At 51.6% G+C, this 13,967-nt stretch overlaps 6 protein-coding genes; 2 read left to right on the top strand and 4 right to left on the bottom strand.

The window, feature by feature from the left end:
• Positions 1 to 2,529: 2,529 nt before the first annotated feature.
• On the bottom strand, positions 2,530 to 3,315 carry CHC_T00002663001 (hypothetical protein). The gene has a single exon (XM_005713852.1). The coding sequence runs from the start codon at positions 3,313 to 3,315 to the stop codon at positions 2,530 to 2,532; it is 786 nt and encodes a 261-aa protein (XP_005713909.1).
• Positions 3,316 to 3,959: 644 nt separating this feature from the next.
• CHC_T00002662001 (hypothetical protein) lies at positions 3,960 to 4,190 on the bottom strand. The gene has a single exon (XM_005713851.1). It carries the CDS (start codon positions 4,188 to 4,190, stop codon positions 3,960 to 3,962), a length of 231 nt encoding a protein of 76 aa, XP_005713908.1.
• Positions 4,191 to 4,586: 396 nt separating this feature from the next.
• CHC_T00002661001 (hypothetical protein) lies at positions 4,587 to 7,360 on the top strand. XM_005713850.1 is given in 2 exon segments: positions 4,587 to 5,744; positions 5,745 to 7,360. 1 exon segment carries the CDS (start codon positions 4,587 to 4,589, stop codon positions 5,742 to 5,744), a length of 1,158 nt encoding a protein of 385 aa, XP_005713907.1. The 3' UTR covers positions 5,745 to 7,360.
• A 10-nt stretch (positions 7,361 to 7,370) lies between these two features.
• CHC_T00002660001 (hypothetical protein) lies at positions 7,371 to 8,171 on the bottom strand. Its single transcript, XM_005713849.1, has one exon. The coding sequence runs from the start codon at positions 8,169 to 8,171 to the stop codon at positions 7,371 to 7,373; it is 801 nt and encodes a 266-aa protein (XP_005713906.1).
• Positions 8,172 to 8,219: 48 nt separating this feature from the next.
• Positions 8,220 to 9,944, top strand: CHC_T00002659001 (hypothetical protein). Its single transcript, XM_005713848.1, has 4 exons — positions 8,220 to 8,259; positions 8,429 to 8,730; positions 8,850 to 9,557; positions 9,672 to 9,944. The coding sequence occupies exons 1-4, from the start codon at positions 8,220 to 8,222 to the stop codon at positions 9,942 to 9,944; spliced, it is 1,323 nt and encodes a 440-aa protein (XP_005713905.1).
• A 9-nt stretch (positions 9,945 to 9,953) lies between these two features.
• Positions 9,954 to 12,361, bottom strand: CHC_T00002658001 (hypothetical protein). XM_005713847.1 is given in 2 exon segments: positions 9,954 to 11,503; positions 11,504 to 12,361. The coding sequence occupies 1 exon segment, from the start codon at positions 12,359 to 12,361 to the stop codon at positions 11,504 to 11,506; it is 858 nt and encodes a 285-aa protein (XP_005713904.1). The 3' UTR covers positions 9,954 to 11,503.
• Positions 12,362 to 13,967: the final 1,606 nt, after the last annotated feature.

The raw sequence follows: 13,967 nt of genomic DNA, 5'->3' as shown, positions 1-13,967 counted from the left end.
GGTGGTAAAGCCGTGGATCGGAACATACAAGGTCATCAGAAAGCTCGGTCGAGTCGGCTACGAGTTACAATCCGAGGGCGAGAAGAGGGTGCGCGTGTACGCCAACCGCTTGCGAAAAATACTGAAAGGCGTCGTTGAGACGGGGGACCCGGAGGATGGAATGTTTCCAGATGGTTTAAGTACGTAGAGCGGGATTGCAGGCATGCAGATGCGATGAAACAGAGTGAATGGGCATATAGTGCGCCACGTTAAGGTCAGAATTAGTAGAAGCCGTGCGCCCAGTTGGATCCCAGAGTCGGACCTTGCAACAGCCGTGGTGAAACTCTACGAAAGTCGTGCAAGAACCGAGACGGTGCGAAGAAGCTTCTAAGACACAGGCACGGAGGCCGAGCCAAACCCAGGCTCAGAGCTGGACGGTGAGGAGCATCCATAGCAGGTATCAGTGGGGAAGACCGTACTGTGCACAGCGGTAGTTTGCACAAAACAAATAACCAGTACTTCAGGGTGAGACTACAAGGCACGAGTGTTGCAGTCGCCTCAAGGCAGTTGCAGGAAATTGGGGGAAAGATAATGCAAGCGCTCCCGTACATTAATAATTGTAATGTTGCATTTGAAAAATGCTCTCTTGATTATTACACTTCCTTCGATAGCCAGTCTAGAGGGGACAGAGCGAGGTCACTGGCTGACCTGGATGTCCATTTAGGGCGAGGATAGCTAGCTTTTACCAGAGAAAAGAGGGCATCCCGACAAGTGTGAGTAAACTGTTGTTTCTCTTGGGCTGTGGTCACTGTTGCAGCTGTATGCTGCTGTTTTGTGGCTGTTGCAACTGATCGTCGCTGGAAACAGGGATGTCTGTCCCTGCCGAAAACCGACAAGTGCGCTTACGCCGGGTGTGCGTAACAGTACTATCACCCGTTTTGGTGATAAAAATTATAGAAACCGATTTATGTCCAAAACCGAATATGGTAGCAGCATACGGTTACCTACTGGATCTTTTGCCTGTAGCTGCGACAACGCTACTGTAGCTTCCATAGTAGCCAATCAGAAGCATTACATAATCTCACAATTTGTCTTTGTGTGAAACTTTAAGGACGCCCGTGATACTTTCAGGCGCACTGTATCAGCCTCTCGACAGACACGGGTGCCACTTGTGGGAAAATGTACCCACGCCGCCGACTCGACGTGATGTCGACGCACTACAGAGTGGCACCGGTGACCAATGAAGGAGGACTTTTATAGATCGAGATTTGAATTAATACGATGGCTCTTTCACCGATACCTTTCCCCAAAAATCACGTGCTCCTTTCGAGTTACAACACCGCGCTTTCCACCCGCCATCAATCCGCCCTCGTCCCAAAGCCTCCCCGCCATGAAGCTTCGCGTCCGTTCCAGTATGGGCGCCACCACCGTCTCTGTTGAGCCCACCTCTACGTTCGCACATCTCAAACAAACACTTGGTGCTACTGCACGTACGTTGCTACTTCCCCTGCTCACTAGACCACCTTTCCGCGCCGACACGTTCTGACACTCGCCTCTACTATCCTTGCCTTACGCGCAGTCCGCTCCGGATATCCTCCGCGCCCCATTGACGCGCCAGACGACAAGGTCGTGTCTGCCCTCTTCAGTGATGGCGACGTCGTCGTCGTCGTCTCCGGTACGTCCAATGGCGCCGCCTCCTCGGCGGCCCAATCGACCCCCGCCGCCGCATCGCGCGGCACCATGGTCGTCCGCGTTGTTCCAGACGACAATTCGTGCCTCTTCCATTCTGTCAATGCTCTCTTGATGCGCCCTGATACTGAGGCATCCATCTATGACCTTCGCGCAGAGGTAGCTGCAGTTGTTACAGCGTCACCGAAGCTTTATTCGGAGGCGTTCTTAGGGAGGCCGACCGCCGAGTATAGTTCTTGGATCATGTCTGAAAATTCTTGGGGTGGGGCCATTGATCTTTCCATCTTGTGCACGAGGTACGCTGTGGAGTTGGCTGCGTTTGACGTGAAGACGTTGCGCCTGGATCGATATGGAGAGGGGAATGGGTATGAAAAGGTCGGGTATCTCCTTTATGACGGCATCCATTATAACTACATGGCAATGCCGTCAAGCAACTCTTCGGATATCACCCTCTTTGATCTGACTGATGCCGCGATGTTGAGCAGTGCGAAGTCACTTGCTCAAAAGGAGCATGACGGCAAGAAGTTCACAGACACGGCCACCTTTGCCCTTCGATGCGGGCAATGCAACGCACTTCTCAAGGGCGAAAAGCAGGCCGTTGAACATGCCTCCACGACTGGGCACACTGATTTCCAAGAGAAGTGACCCTTGTGTTTGAGCCTACTTGCTGTCTCCTTTGGCTCCATTGACAGAACCGCATGTGACTACAGCGTAACAACGCCCACCCAGCTTCTTCAAAAGCCTCTGCCTCCGTTTGGACCTTTGAAACCGTGATTACCCGGAGACGCGGCGTCATGCATCCGGCCCCTGAAAGAGAAAAAAAAGAAAACGCTGCGCTCCAACGACGAGGAGCCCCGCGCGCTACAGTTTTTCGACCTCTGCGCACCAATTTTGATGGTCATAATAAGACCGAACTATCCTTGCATGTGCAACTTTTCCAAGCTCTTGCTCCAGTTCACCTTGCCGGTAAACGTGATAAAACCTCTTATGTGTTTCTTCGGGATCCCCTAGTATCTTGTCGCATGTCGCACCCGCTTTTCGTCTTCGCATTTGCCATGGCACAAACACGTCTTGTGCCTCAAAGCGCCGGTTCAGCATCTTCGCGCCCCGGTTGCCCTTTTTCGGTGTCGGTGTGGACGGTCGCTCCAGCGCCCACACATAGGCTAGCAATCGTCCACCTGGCCGAAGGATTCTCATAGTTTCCTGCCAGGCCTCGACCCGCCGCCCCTCAGTTGCGAGATGATGCACGACGGCGATGTTGACGGCAGCATCGAAGATGCCATCTCTGAAAGGCAAGTCCCGTACGTCCGCGGTGCCAGCATCGAACCTCGCGTCAACCCGTGAGCCTTCGAGTTTCTGCTTGGCTGCAATGGCAACAAGAGGAGCGCATCTGTCTGTCCCGACAACAAATGGTGCGTTGGGAGAACGAGCAGCAACCAGCATATATTTTCCGTTTCCACACCCCACATCAGCGACTAGGGCATGATGCGGTAGCGAAGCGAGGAAGGTGTCTACGGCTGGCCAGGGCGCGTATCGCGTGGCTGCGAAGTGCGGTGCTATAGCATCATAGACGTCGTGGACGTGTTGCGATTCGTAGTCACCGGCTTGGGATGCAGACAGAGGGGCGGCTGCCGCTGCCTCCGCCATCGCTTTGATGCGGCAACTAACTCTTTCTGTGAAAGATGATGCTAGTTGTACTTACAACTTGTAGGATTTCTGGGAGACCACGTGATGAGTGACATACATGTGTACGATTCCCGGAAGGCGCTTCGCTGTCGTCTTTGTGAAAACTGGGGCAGGAAAACAAACTGTGTACAGTACAACATATTAAATAAAAAGTGAAATCCCTCAATGAATTATAAAAGAGAATTTTTGTTACATACCCCTTTTATTTTGGAATTTTTGTTACGTACCCCTTTCTTCACCTCACTCTCGAACGACTTTCCGGTAGAGGTACACAGTGTCTGGGGCTTCGCAAGTCGTAGCGTAGTGCCCAACTTGACCACAAGCGGAGCAACGCGACTTTCATTGAGGCGCTGCGACCCCCTGTTTCCGCCGTTTCTTCGGCCGACCTGCCTGACTCGGAACTCTCCACGCGCTCATCTGTCTGGCAATAAGCAGCATCTGCAAATCCACGTTAATGTTTACTTGAGAAGCAAGAGCAGCAGCAGCACCATACTGGCTTTGGAGTGTTGCATGATGAAAAACAGTCGATGCCCACTTTGTGTCCAGATTATTCCAGTGTGCAGCCTCCGGGACGTTCGCATGCCGCTCGCGTAGATTATCAAACACTAACACACGGCTAAGGGCTTGCGCTTACGTTTCCCCGTTATAGCGTCGCAGGAGTAAGTGAGATTGAGTTTTCCCATTTTCCACAAGCCGTTGTTTGCCCTGCGGTCTGGTTGGGCGTTGACAGTGTATGGGCACTCCTGGGAGGGGCACTGTATACGCAGGCGCCCAGAGTCTGAGTGTTTTATCTTGTGAGATCGGCTCACGGTGGCGCACAGGGCTAAGGATGCCATCAAGATGCTGTGCTTGTCAGGGAACGTGCTGCCTTTGATCAAACTCATTCCGACGACGCCCTCTCCACCTCTTCATCACTCTAGCTAGCGGTCCTAAGAAAAGAGGTATGTAACAAAAATTCCAAAATAAGAGGGGTACGTAAGAAAAATTCTCATTATAAAATGAAACCCGTCTTTAATGACTACTGTACAGTAGTACAGCATCACATACAGTATCCTGTTTGCCATCTCTACTGAGAGAACCGCTCGGCTTTGTCGAAATGAAAAGACTTATTTAGAGACGCCTCGGTGTCCTTAGTTCTAAGCCCTTGCCCAGGGTGCTGACATGCAACACCTCGAACCGCCATCTCGACTAAGCAAGACGCATGTGCATCGCTATCGCTGCTCCTGAACACCATGCTCAGCTTCTGTCCCGTTCCGGCTCTTCCTGGTCGTCAGCATGCCCGACCAACCTTCCCCGACGTCAATGCTCAGTCTAGCTGCTCCGTGACGCCTGTGATGCGTGCTCACACAGCTACACCATCAGTGCTTGCACTGGCGGCTTCGGCACTGTTGGCGGCTGGTGCTTGGCATCCAAAAGTACTCCCGCCTGCTATACGTCGCGGCGCATACCCTGCAGCTGGGGTCGCATTTCTGACGGCAGCGCTCCTTCGACCGAGGAGCACAAAAGCACGCGATGAAGGCCTTCTGCGTCCAGTGCGAGCTGTTCAAATCCCACCGGTAGAGAAAAACGAGCGTACGCGGGCAGATGAAGGAAAAGCTGGGCAAAGCGTTTTCAGTGCGAGCCGACGCGAATGGAGTGAACCAGCGTCCACTGATGTGATTGACAAGTCCGCATCTACATCCGACCCCGCTGTTGCCGTTAATATTCCGAATACGAAGTCGACTGTGTACTCTTACAGTTACAAGCGCACTGTGAAAAGAGAAAAGCAAAACCAAGGCGTGAGTGCTAATCAGACTCGAGACGATGACGACCCTGGCCTGGGAGTGGAGGACATGCGGGCAGCTTTTGGCCACATGCGGGGCGAGTTCATAACAACACCAGAAAGTGACAAGGCTGGAAGAGAGCAATTTGCATCTACAAGGACTAGAGCAGACGATTGGGAAGACGCATGGGAGGAGGATTCCGAAGAAGTAGACTATGCACGACGAGGAACCTCACCTGATATCCAATCAGGCACGACTCACGAAACTGAAGAACGTCAGCCAATGCCGATATCGTCTGCAAAGTTGATACAGCAACTAGTCCGCGCGCCGATGTGGGTCCTGTCGGAGGTAGTGTTGCCGGTCGCTGATACTGTGGCATTAGTTTGGTTCGATCTGAAGGTATGGTTGCTGCAAATTCCGGAGCGACACTCACGGCAGGGTAAAGACCGCTACTTCCTTCCTGCACTAAAAAGAAGGAGGAGCTATGCACGAGAAGCAGACGATGACCGTCCCTCACATGAGCTCACAGAAGAGGAGATGCAAATCAAGCAATTGCAAACGATGACGAAGAAGGTCGTAAAGGGGATGGAAGGCACAGTGCGTAACATATTCAAAGATATTCTTTGATACAATCTTGCGATTTTCTGTGGTGGATAATAGTTTGCTGCCGCCACAATGGAATTTATTCACTGCACAAGATTGTTCTTGGCGTCTAGTATTTGGCAGAAAGGCCAAGGGACGGGCTTGACCGCAAATAACGAACTGCATTTTTCAATCGGCTCCACGCAAGGCATGCTTTTTCTTCTCATGTAGATTTTGGCGGCGCTTAATATGACGTCAGATATGCCGCGAAAATCAGTGATTCCGCTTTCAGGGAGGGATTCCATTTGAAAGAACTTAATAATTAGGAGTGCGTTGGATTGAAGAGCATTTACCAGACGCCCGAAGCGATTTTTTTCGTGGCGAGAAAGACTGTCATGGTTTGCTCTGCCATGGTAGGGGTTCAGATAGCTGAATTATAGGGATTTGAGAATCTTCTCATCTGCCCCTTGGCTTTGGCGAGAAGGAATCTTTTCGAAGGGATACGAGTCATTCGGAGACGTCGAAAAGCTATTGCTCGGACCGAATCAAGGCAGGGATACATTCTTGGTTAGACACTATGAAAAGTGAATCGGTTATGATTGAATATGGCAAAGGTGTAGCAGGATCCGTGGCTCTCAAGAATGCATTGGGATGTCAGTTGCGCAGTAGAGTATGCATACCTGAAATCGCATCAACGTGTCTATCGTGAGGCGGAGCTTCGCTCCTTCTTGAATCAACTCAAGCTCCTCATCCGATGAAGCGATTCCATTGCCAGCGGGTGAAGAACAAACGTTGAGAACAGATTTTTCAGTGATGAGTAGCTCGCGCAGTTGTTGAAACTCTCTGTTAATCGCCGAAATTCTTTGCTTTCTCCCTGCACACCGAACACATGTCGTCACTCCGCGGGAGTCGAGAGGAGTGGTTTTGTATGCGGCCGACCCTTCTAAACTTTGCAGCTTTTTGACCCTCTCTTTGTCGGTGAAACCTGTGAAGGTCTTTCCACGAGAAGGTGCAGCACTCATATCAACATTTACGGATAAGATACGAGACCGCACCGTTTAGAGGGATAGCCTGAGGTAAGCCTCAAAAGCGAAGTGAGCCTTCTCGTCGTTTCTGAAGCCTCGTGTCCTCGCCAACTCATGAGGCCGGCAGAAAACGGCCCGCGATGCTTAATTTTAGGAAACTGGCAATTCCGAAAAGTTAGGCCCATCAAAGTCGGATCGGCAAGTGGTCCATGCAAGTGGCCTAACTGAGGGGACTATAACATAAATCTATCTAACGGTTTGGCCGCGAGCAAAGATTCGTCCACTGCTACTGCAGGCTTTGGTTTCTGTTGACCAGGGTCGTAGTTTGGAAAATGAGTCTGTTTGGCAGAGTAACACAAGTCGAATACCCCATGGCAGAAATAGCTTCCGTAGGTGTCTGGGTTAGATTTCGCAGCCAGGAATCAAGGACGGGAAGAGCTCGGAAGCTACAGAGATAGAACCAAGTCGGTCGTTGGCTGCATGTGCGGTGAATTTTAACTAAGTTCTGATCGGAGGACACTGACGGCTCTCAATGTAGTGATTTATTTCGTCTGCAAAATCGCGTAGACCGACATGATTATGTCCTTAGATATACCTCACAGGACAAGTAGTTTTGTACAACTTCACCACTATTTTCTCATCGACTTTACCAGTTGAAGCCACCTATATTTGGCGCCCCTATCCCGCCGAGGAATTTCTCGCTCGGACCCTTTACCGAAGGCGTGAGTACCTTATCGATAAGGCCATACGTTCTAGCCTCTGGTGCCGTGAGGTACATATCTCTCGCCAAATCCTTCTTCAACTCCTCGTGACTTCTCCCTGTGAACTCGTGCAAACCTTCTATGATTCTGTCCCTTTGCTTGAGTATGTTTTGAACCTCAATTTTGATATCTGATGCTTGACCTCGCACTGTGTCTAGCATGGATGGTGCTTGCAACAAGAACCTCGAATTCGGCAAGGCCATGCGCTTTCCCTTAGTCCCAGCTCCAACTAAAAAGGCGCCCATTGAAGCTGCCAACCCGAGGTTGAGAGTGGTGACAGGATACTTCATTGCCCGCATGCAGTCGTAAACGGCAAGGCCAGCTGGCACTGTACCACCCGGACAATTAAAGTACATGGATACGTTGGATTTAGCATCATCGTTTTCCAGGTAAAGCAAAACGGCGATAATCTGATTTGCTGACTCGTCATCCAAGTCTTGACCAACATATATAATTCTCTCTCTGTAGAGGCGATTGAAAATGTCGATGAACTCGTGGTTTTGGGCACCAGGAGCTTTGTATGGCACCTTTGGGACGCCGCCAGCCATGCATACCGGCGCTACTCGAGGTGCAGGAGGTATCCGCCGAGGGGACCTTTGAGCGCTCACTCGACTGGTGTTTCCGGATAAGCTGGACAGCGAGAGGGGCGCGGCAGTCGCAAAGCAAGGTAGCGTTTGGGAAACCATGGCGGCGACTGTAGGAAGTTGGGGTCGCTATTGCCCCCAAGTTTGTGGATGAAGGTATATCTGTCGGATGCACCGAAACCCAATACTTGTTATTGACGTCACCAGAGACGTCTGGTGGGCCGGGATGAGGTTAGCGGTGCAAGATCAGTCTGGGGGGCCTCTTCCCCCTTGGATAGCAGGCGAGATCAGAAAAGAGGGAATGAGACTAATTTTTGGGCAGTTTTCCTGGAGTTATGATTGATAATTCTACACTAAAGTCCTCGACAACCGCTGCGCGTCACCGGGAACAGGAATTGAGCTCTGCCTCTCCTGCACGCTCAAATTGATACAAATCCTAACTCTCCCCGGTGCTCGCGTTTGGCGTTATACCCCTCTACCTCAGATTGACTTGGCGCTCGTCCTCGCTTGGAATAGACTTGAATCTGTCTGGAAACATTTGCCAACAGTCAATGAGCCCTGGCAGCTCCATTCGACACTCATGTGCATAGCGTCAAGATGTCACAACTTGCATTTTCCTCAAACCTCATTGTCTTGCATCCGTCTCGAAGACATCGCTCCAGTGCTTCACTGATGAGCTCCGCAAATTCGCAATTTATCAGAACAAGCAGACCTCTAGCCAAAAGACTTCGGAAAAGACTGATTCTAAGACTACCAACTACGGTTATTGCCTCAGATGAGCAATCCGATCTCTCAGCTGAGACCGAACCAGGCACCGCTAACTCGCAAACTAACGAGACAAACCCTCTTTTTGAATTTCAGAACATTCGCAAGATTTTGACTGCGGTGTCTATGGTTGGCGCAGCCGAAACAAGTTATCTAACATTTAACAAGATCTTCTCGTCGCCAGGGGCAATATGTGCGACTCAGGGCTGTCTCGACGTCTTGTCAGGCCCGTTTTCTTCCTTTTTGGGCATCCCGCTCACGTTGCTTGGAGCATTGGCATACGGCGTATTTGCGTACTTGGCAGTATGGCCTCTCTCGGCAGACGAGGAAGAGGATGAAGAAGGCACGTTGCTCACGCCTGAAGAAGTGTATGGTATAAGAGATGCAGCGACGCGCCCAATACTTCTTGCTCTGTCCACTGCTCTCTTCATCTTCTCGTGTTATCTTATGTTTCTTCTGTTTTTCGTTATTCAGAGCTATTGCCCATACTGCCTGTTTTCTGCAGTTCTGAGCACCTCTTTATTCATGTTGACAGCCTTCGTCGGTCGCGCAGTCCCGCGAGTTGGAGATGCTTTACGGGTCGGGATTGTGTCAACTGGCGTGTCATCGATCGCAGCAGCCTTACTCTTCTTCGTGGGGTACCCTCAACATGTTGCAGCACAGAATCCCGGAGAGCCTCAGGAACCTCCAGCTATCACTATGCGTTCTACGTCAGATACTTTGGTAAGATCTCAAGACTTAATGCTGCTATAGTTTCCCAATTGCTATACACACTATTTTTCTAACGTTCTCCCTCTTGCTATCTGTACCCTCCTCATTCGTTTCTTCAAATGGAAGAGAATTGCGTCCAAGCTCAAAAGCAAGAACGCAAAAATGTATGGGGCATTCTGGTGTAACCATTGCTACGACCAAAAGCAAAGATTTGGAAAGCGCGCTTTCGCCAATATTGAATATATCGAATGCGACAAGCACGGGATGAATTCTCAGTATCAGCTCTGTCGAGACAAGCGAATCCCCGGATATCCCACTTGGGAGCTTAACGGCGAGCTGTTTCCGGGGGAGATCGATCTACCAGAGTTAGAGCAGCTTGTTGATGAGAGAACTAAATAGCAACTCTGAACGAGGCAAATGAGCGATATTTATACATTCAAAAGTGAACAGGAACTTACTGCATGTCAACTCTTTCCGTCTACGTTGCAGCGACTCTAAAATTCATTGTAATTTGCCGGAGCGTCTTTTCAAATCTAAGACAAGTCTTGACAGTCTCATGCGATCCCCTAGCGGCATGCTAGCGCCAAACTCAGACTTAATGTCCGCGTCCGTGAGCGTGAGAAGCGTAGGTCCATCTATTTTCTCCTCGATAAACAACTGTCTATATTCCCCGAGACCTTTGTAGTCGAGCTCATCCACGACATCACTTAAGTTCCACAATGTGACATCGCGCGCTACTGGGGAATAGCGGTCACCAACGCGCAATTTCTCATCAAATTCTTCAAACTCACTCTCTGGGCTCGGCCATTCATCTTCCTCTGTTTCTTCTGTCTCTAGCACGGCTTCCTTTTTCCCAAAGAGAAGCATACGACTTAAAAAGACAGCCCCTCCGGCCATGGCTGCGAGTGGAAACATCACTTTGGCCAGAAAGCCAAATGCCATGATGGGAGTGCCGATGAAGAACAAACCACCAGCTGACAATGCAAACGCCGCTACCCCAAATGCGATGGTAGATGCAAGCACTGTTAGAAAGATTGGGGCCAAGATCAGAGGGATGATGCCGAATGCAAGCATGAGAGAAACGTGAAAAACAACGTTAATGGCGACGCCTACTGCAGCAACCAGACTCAAACCAGCAAGGCCGAACATGAAGCGCTCCGATGGGGTCGCTTCATACCAAAAATCCTTGGCACGGCGAGACGCTTGGAAGAAGATGGAAGGCAGCGGCGAGTTGTGGCGAGGGCGACGCCGTGTGCTGTCTGGTGGTCTGTAATAGTTTTTGCCGCGGTCTGTTCGCATCTGTAGCACCCGCACTCTGTTCTGATGTTTGAGGACTGTTTTGCAGCGTTTGCAATGACTTGAAGTCAAAGAAATGTGAGTCCCCAGAAAGGGCTTCAACACGGCAGTTGAGATGAAGGCCGTGGCATGTATCGCCATTGTGCTTGTCCACACGACCAGCGCTTTGCTCTTTTCGTTTCGTGAGCTTGGATGGGAGGAAGTAGCTACTTGTTCCTTTGTGGCGAAATGTAGAGATATCTGGGCAGTCCAGTTTGTTTTCAAATGAAGTTCGACTTGCAACCATGGAAGGTCCATGCAAGTTTTGTTTGGAGCTCAAAAGCTCAGCATTGTATTTGTGCTAAGATTTTCGCAAATATCAAAATACTGTATTGTACTGTGTTCGGATATCATGCAGTTCTTCGGGAGGCCATTGGGCCTGATCCTCTGGTAGTACTGGTTGCGTACAGTATTACGCACATAAAGGTCATCGAGACGTCATCGCTGCACTCGGATGTCGGCGACAGCACACCATCGGGGTGCAGAAGGTCACTTCGATGAGCAACTTCAAGCTAGGAGGATACTGGTGCGAATTTCATAGCGCTCGAAAGTTCAGGGACAGATTGCGCGCTGAAATTGCGAGTTGGTGTGAAAGCTGGTACGCTCTAAGGATGTTCAAGAGGTTAAGTATGACCAATGCTCTCCAAACTCGGCCAAGCCTCTGCCGTCATGATATCTTCACCCCCGTCGCCTGCTTCAACCTCTAGTGCATCTTGAGAATCCACTCTCAATTCCCCTTCCGGATCACCAGACATTCGTATTTGGCTGCCATCCCCTGCGCTTTGACCACCTGCACCCGAATTCGCGCCATCTTTGCTTACGGATCCATCTACATCTCGCGACTTCGAGAAACTATCCGTACCAAACCCTAGGCTGTCACGGTCCTTTCCACCCTCTTCATGTCGATTAGCGGGTGCTTGCGGACTTTCTTGTGATTCAGACGGAGTAACATGTTCTTTTGTCGCCGAAGCACTTGGTCCAGTACCTGAGTCCATTCCGCTTCCGGCTTCTTGCTCCTTTGTCGCGCTTTCACCTTCCGGCGGTTGTATGCCAGCCACTGCTCCAACTTCGTCAGCTTTCTGCGTGCATTCATTTGCACTGAGGTCTGGGTTCGCTCTCTCTCTTTCAGGCAATTCCTTGCCCTGTTGTTCCCCATCCTCATCAGTACTGTTCTTGCCGGCAGCACCAGCATCCAGTCCTTCGGGCTCATTTCCACCAGCGTCTGCACATGTTGGTTGTGCATTTGAGTCTTCCATTCCCTTCCTGATCTGTTCCGTATTGTCCACCAGATCTCTTAATATTTTCGGTTTTCCGCTAGCTTCGGACACGGCATTCAAGGCCGCCTCTGTGGTCGCTGCTAGCAGCTCAGTCGTAACTGCTGCGCTGTGGTCTCGTTTCACTCCAGACGCGACCGCATGTACTGGCCGCGCAAACGAACCCGTATGCCTCGTTGGAGACTCATTAACTGTAAAATCAAGCATTAGCGCATGAGAAAACGTTTAAGTTAGCGACTTCCGACGCCTTCACGCGACGTGTGTCTCGAGCCGCGCTCACGCGAAAACCCAGATTGCTTTGAAAATTACCTCCATCGTCGACGGAACCTTGAAACATACGTTCCACATTTTGCACATCGTGCACTGATTCATACAGACTGCCCTGGTGGTCTTCGCCTGACGGTCCGCTATGCGAAATCGGAGCAGCAGCTTGCATGGTAGCATCACGCATGTATGCATGCGACATGTTCATGTGCATCTGCGCCATGCCATCATGCGGTGACGATTGCGCGCCAGCGCTTTGCATACCCACGGCATTCATGTGATTCAATGGCGCAGACGTGCGAGCCTTCTTCCGCCCGCGTTTCGATGCAGCGCCCTTTGCCCTTTTAGCGGCAATTTCCCTTCTCTTCGCCTCGCGCCACTGGCGCTGGGCCTCTAACTGTTCGCTCATGCGACGCGCGGCCTCGCTTTGAACACTCTGTCGATCGGCGTTGAGGTCGATAACTCTGCTCGGATCGGAAGATGCGGGCGGATTTCCCGTTTGCCCAGTGATATTGGCGAAAGTCTGTGCAAATTGGGCATCGCCGGGAACGGCTGAAGCTGCGGCATGCGCAGCAGCTGCGCGCGCCGCAACAGCGGCGTCGGGATCGTCGTCTGGATGGCTGTCGTGGAGGGCCATGTGCGTGCGCTTGTCGTTGGCGTTGAGGTGCTGCTGGAGCTGGAAGGCAGCAGCTGCGGTGTGGTCGATAGAAGGGGCCGGAGCAATGTTGGTGTGGTGAAGTTGCGGGTGGGAGTGATGGGGATGGTGGGTGAGGGAGAGGGAGGTTTGGGGGTGGATGGTGATTTGCGCGGATGACTGATTGGCGGGGTGAGCGAGGACAATGCCGGGTTGGATAGTGCTGGGGTGGTTAGAAGGGGAGATGGATGACGGAGAAGCAGAGATAGCTTGACTGGCGTAGAGCGAGGGATGGATGTGGGATGGGGGGAGGTGGGTGTGCAGGGGGGAGACAGACGGGTGCTGGGGAAGAGAGACGAGAGAGTTGCGGCGCTTGTTATACTGTTTTTTGCGGGCTTTGGCTTCCATCTCACGGCGCTTGGCTTGACGCCATTCTTGCTGGGCCCGGCGGATGGTTTCTTGGTCTGGGAGGTGGCGGCGGGGGTTTGGGGGAATGAGAGAGTTAGAGGCGGGACGATGAATTGGATGGATGCGGAAGGGGGATGGGGGGCGTGGCTTACCAGTTGCAAGTGCTTGGTTGTTCATGGTTGGGGGGGAATGGTGGCATGCAGACGGCGTTTCATTCAATGCGCAGTGGGAGGGGAAGTCTGTGGGATGGAGGAGGCCGCTGAGTTTGAGGCAATGCGGGGGGGGGGGGGGGGGGGGGGGCCAAAAAAGGAGGCGGGTCTGGATGGCGGGCGAGGCCTGGCGTAACCGAAGGAGGTAGATGGTGGGAGGGGGTTAGGAGAGGGGGAGGGATATCCGCACTCGAGGGCAGTGGCCTACTCGACAGACCATGACTCTCTCCCGGACTCTCTTTTTCCAACGACTGCAAACGCAAACTCGAGAAATTTTCAAATTTCCCATCTCTCTTTT

This window comes from Chondrus crispus, genomic scaffold (genome assembly GCF_000350225.1).
Source record: "Chondrus crispus Stackhouse genomic scaffold, scaffold_149, whole genome shotgun sequence".
In the NCBI taxonomy this organism is placed as follows: Eukaryota; Rhodophyta; class Florideophyceae; order Gigartinales; family Gigartinaceae; genus Chondrus; species Chondrus crispus.
Note: the sequence above shows the minus strand (reverse complement) of the source record. Positions and strands in the feature narration are given on the sequence as shown.

Coding starts and splice junctions, on each gene's coding strand:
- CHC_T00002659001 (XM_005713848.1), top strand. CDS start 8,220: ATGAAGGTATATCTGTCGGATGCACCGAAACCCAATACTT. Junction 8,260..8,428: donor TGCACCGAAACCCAATACTT/GTTATTGACGTC, acceptor TCTACACTAAAG/TCCTCGACAACCGCTGCGCG. Junction 8,731..8,849: donor GTCTCGAAGACATCGCTCCA/GTGCTTCACTGA, acceptor GCCTCAGATGAG/CAATCCGATCTCTCAGCTGA.
- CHC_T00002662001 (XM_005713851.1), bottom strand. CDS start 4,190: ATGGCATCCTTAGCCCTGTGCGCCACCGTGAGCCGATCTCACAAGATA.
- CHC_T00002660001 (XM_005713849.1), bottom strand. CDS start 8,171: ATGGTTTCCCAAACGCTACCTTGCTTTGCGACTGCCGCGCCCCTCTCG.
- CHC_T00002661001 (XM_005713850.1), top strand. CDS start 4,587: ATGCTCAGCTTCTGTCCCGTTCCGGCTCTTCCTGGTCGTCAGCATGCC.
- CHC_T00002658001 (XM_005713847.1), bottom strand. CDS start 12,361: ATGCTTGATTTTACAGTTAATGAGTCTCCAACGAGGCATACGGGTTCG.
- CHC_T00002663001 (XM_005713852.1), bottom strand. CDS start 3,315: ATGGCGGAGGCAGCGGCAGCCGCCCCTCTGTCTGCATCCCAAGCCGGT.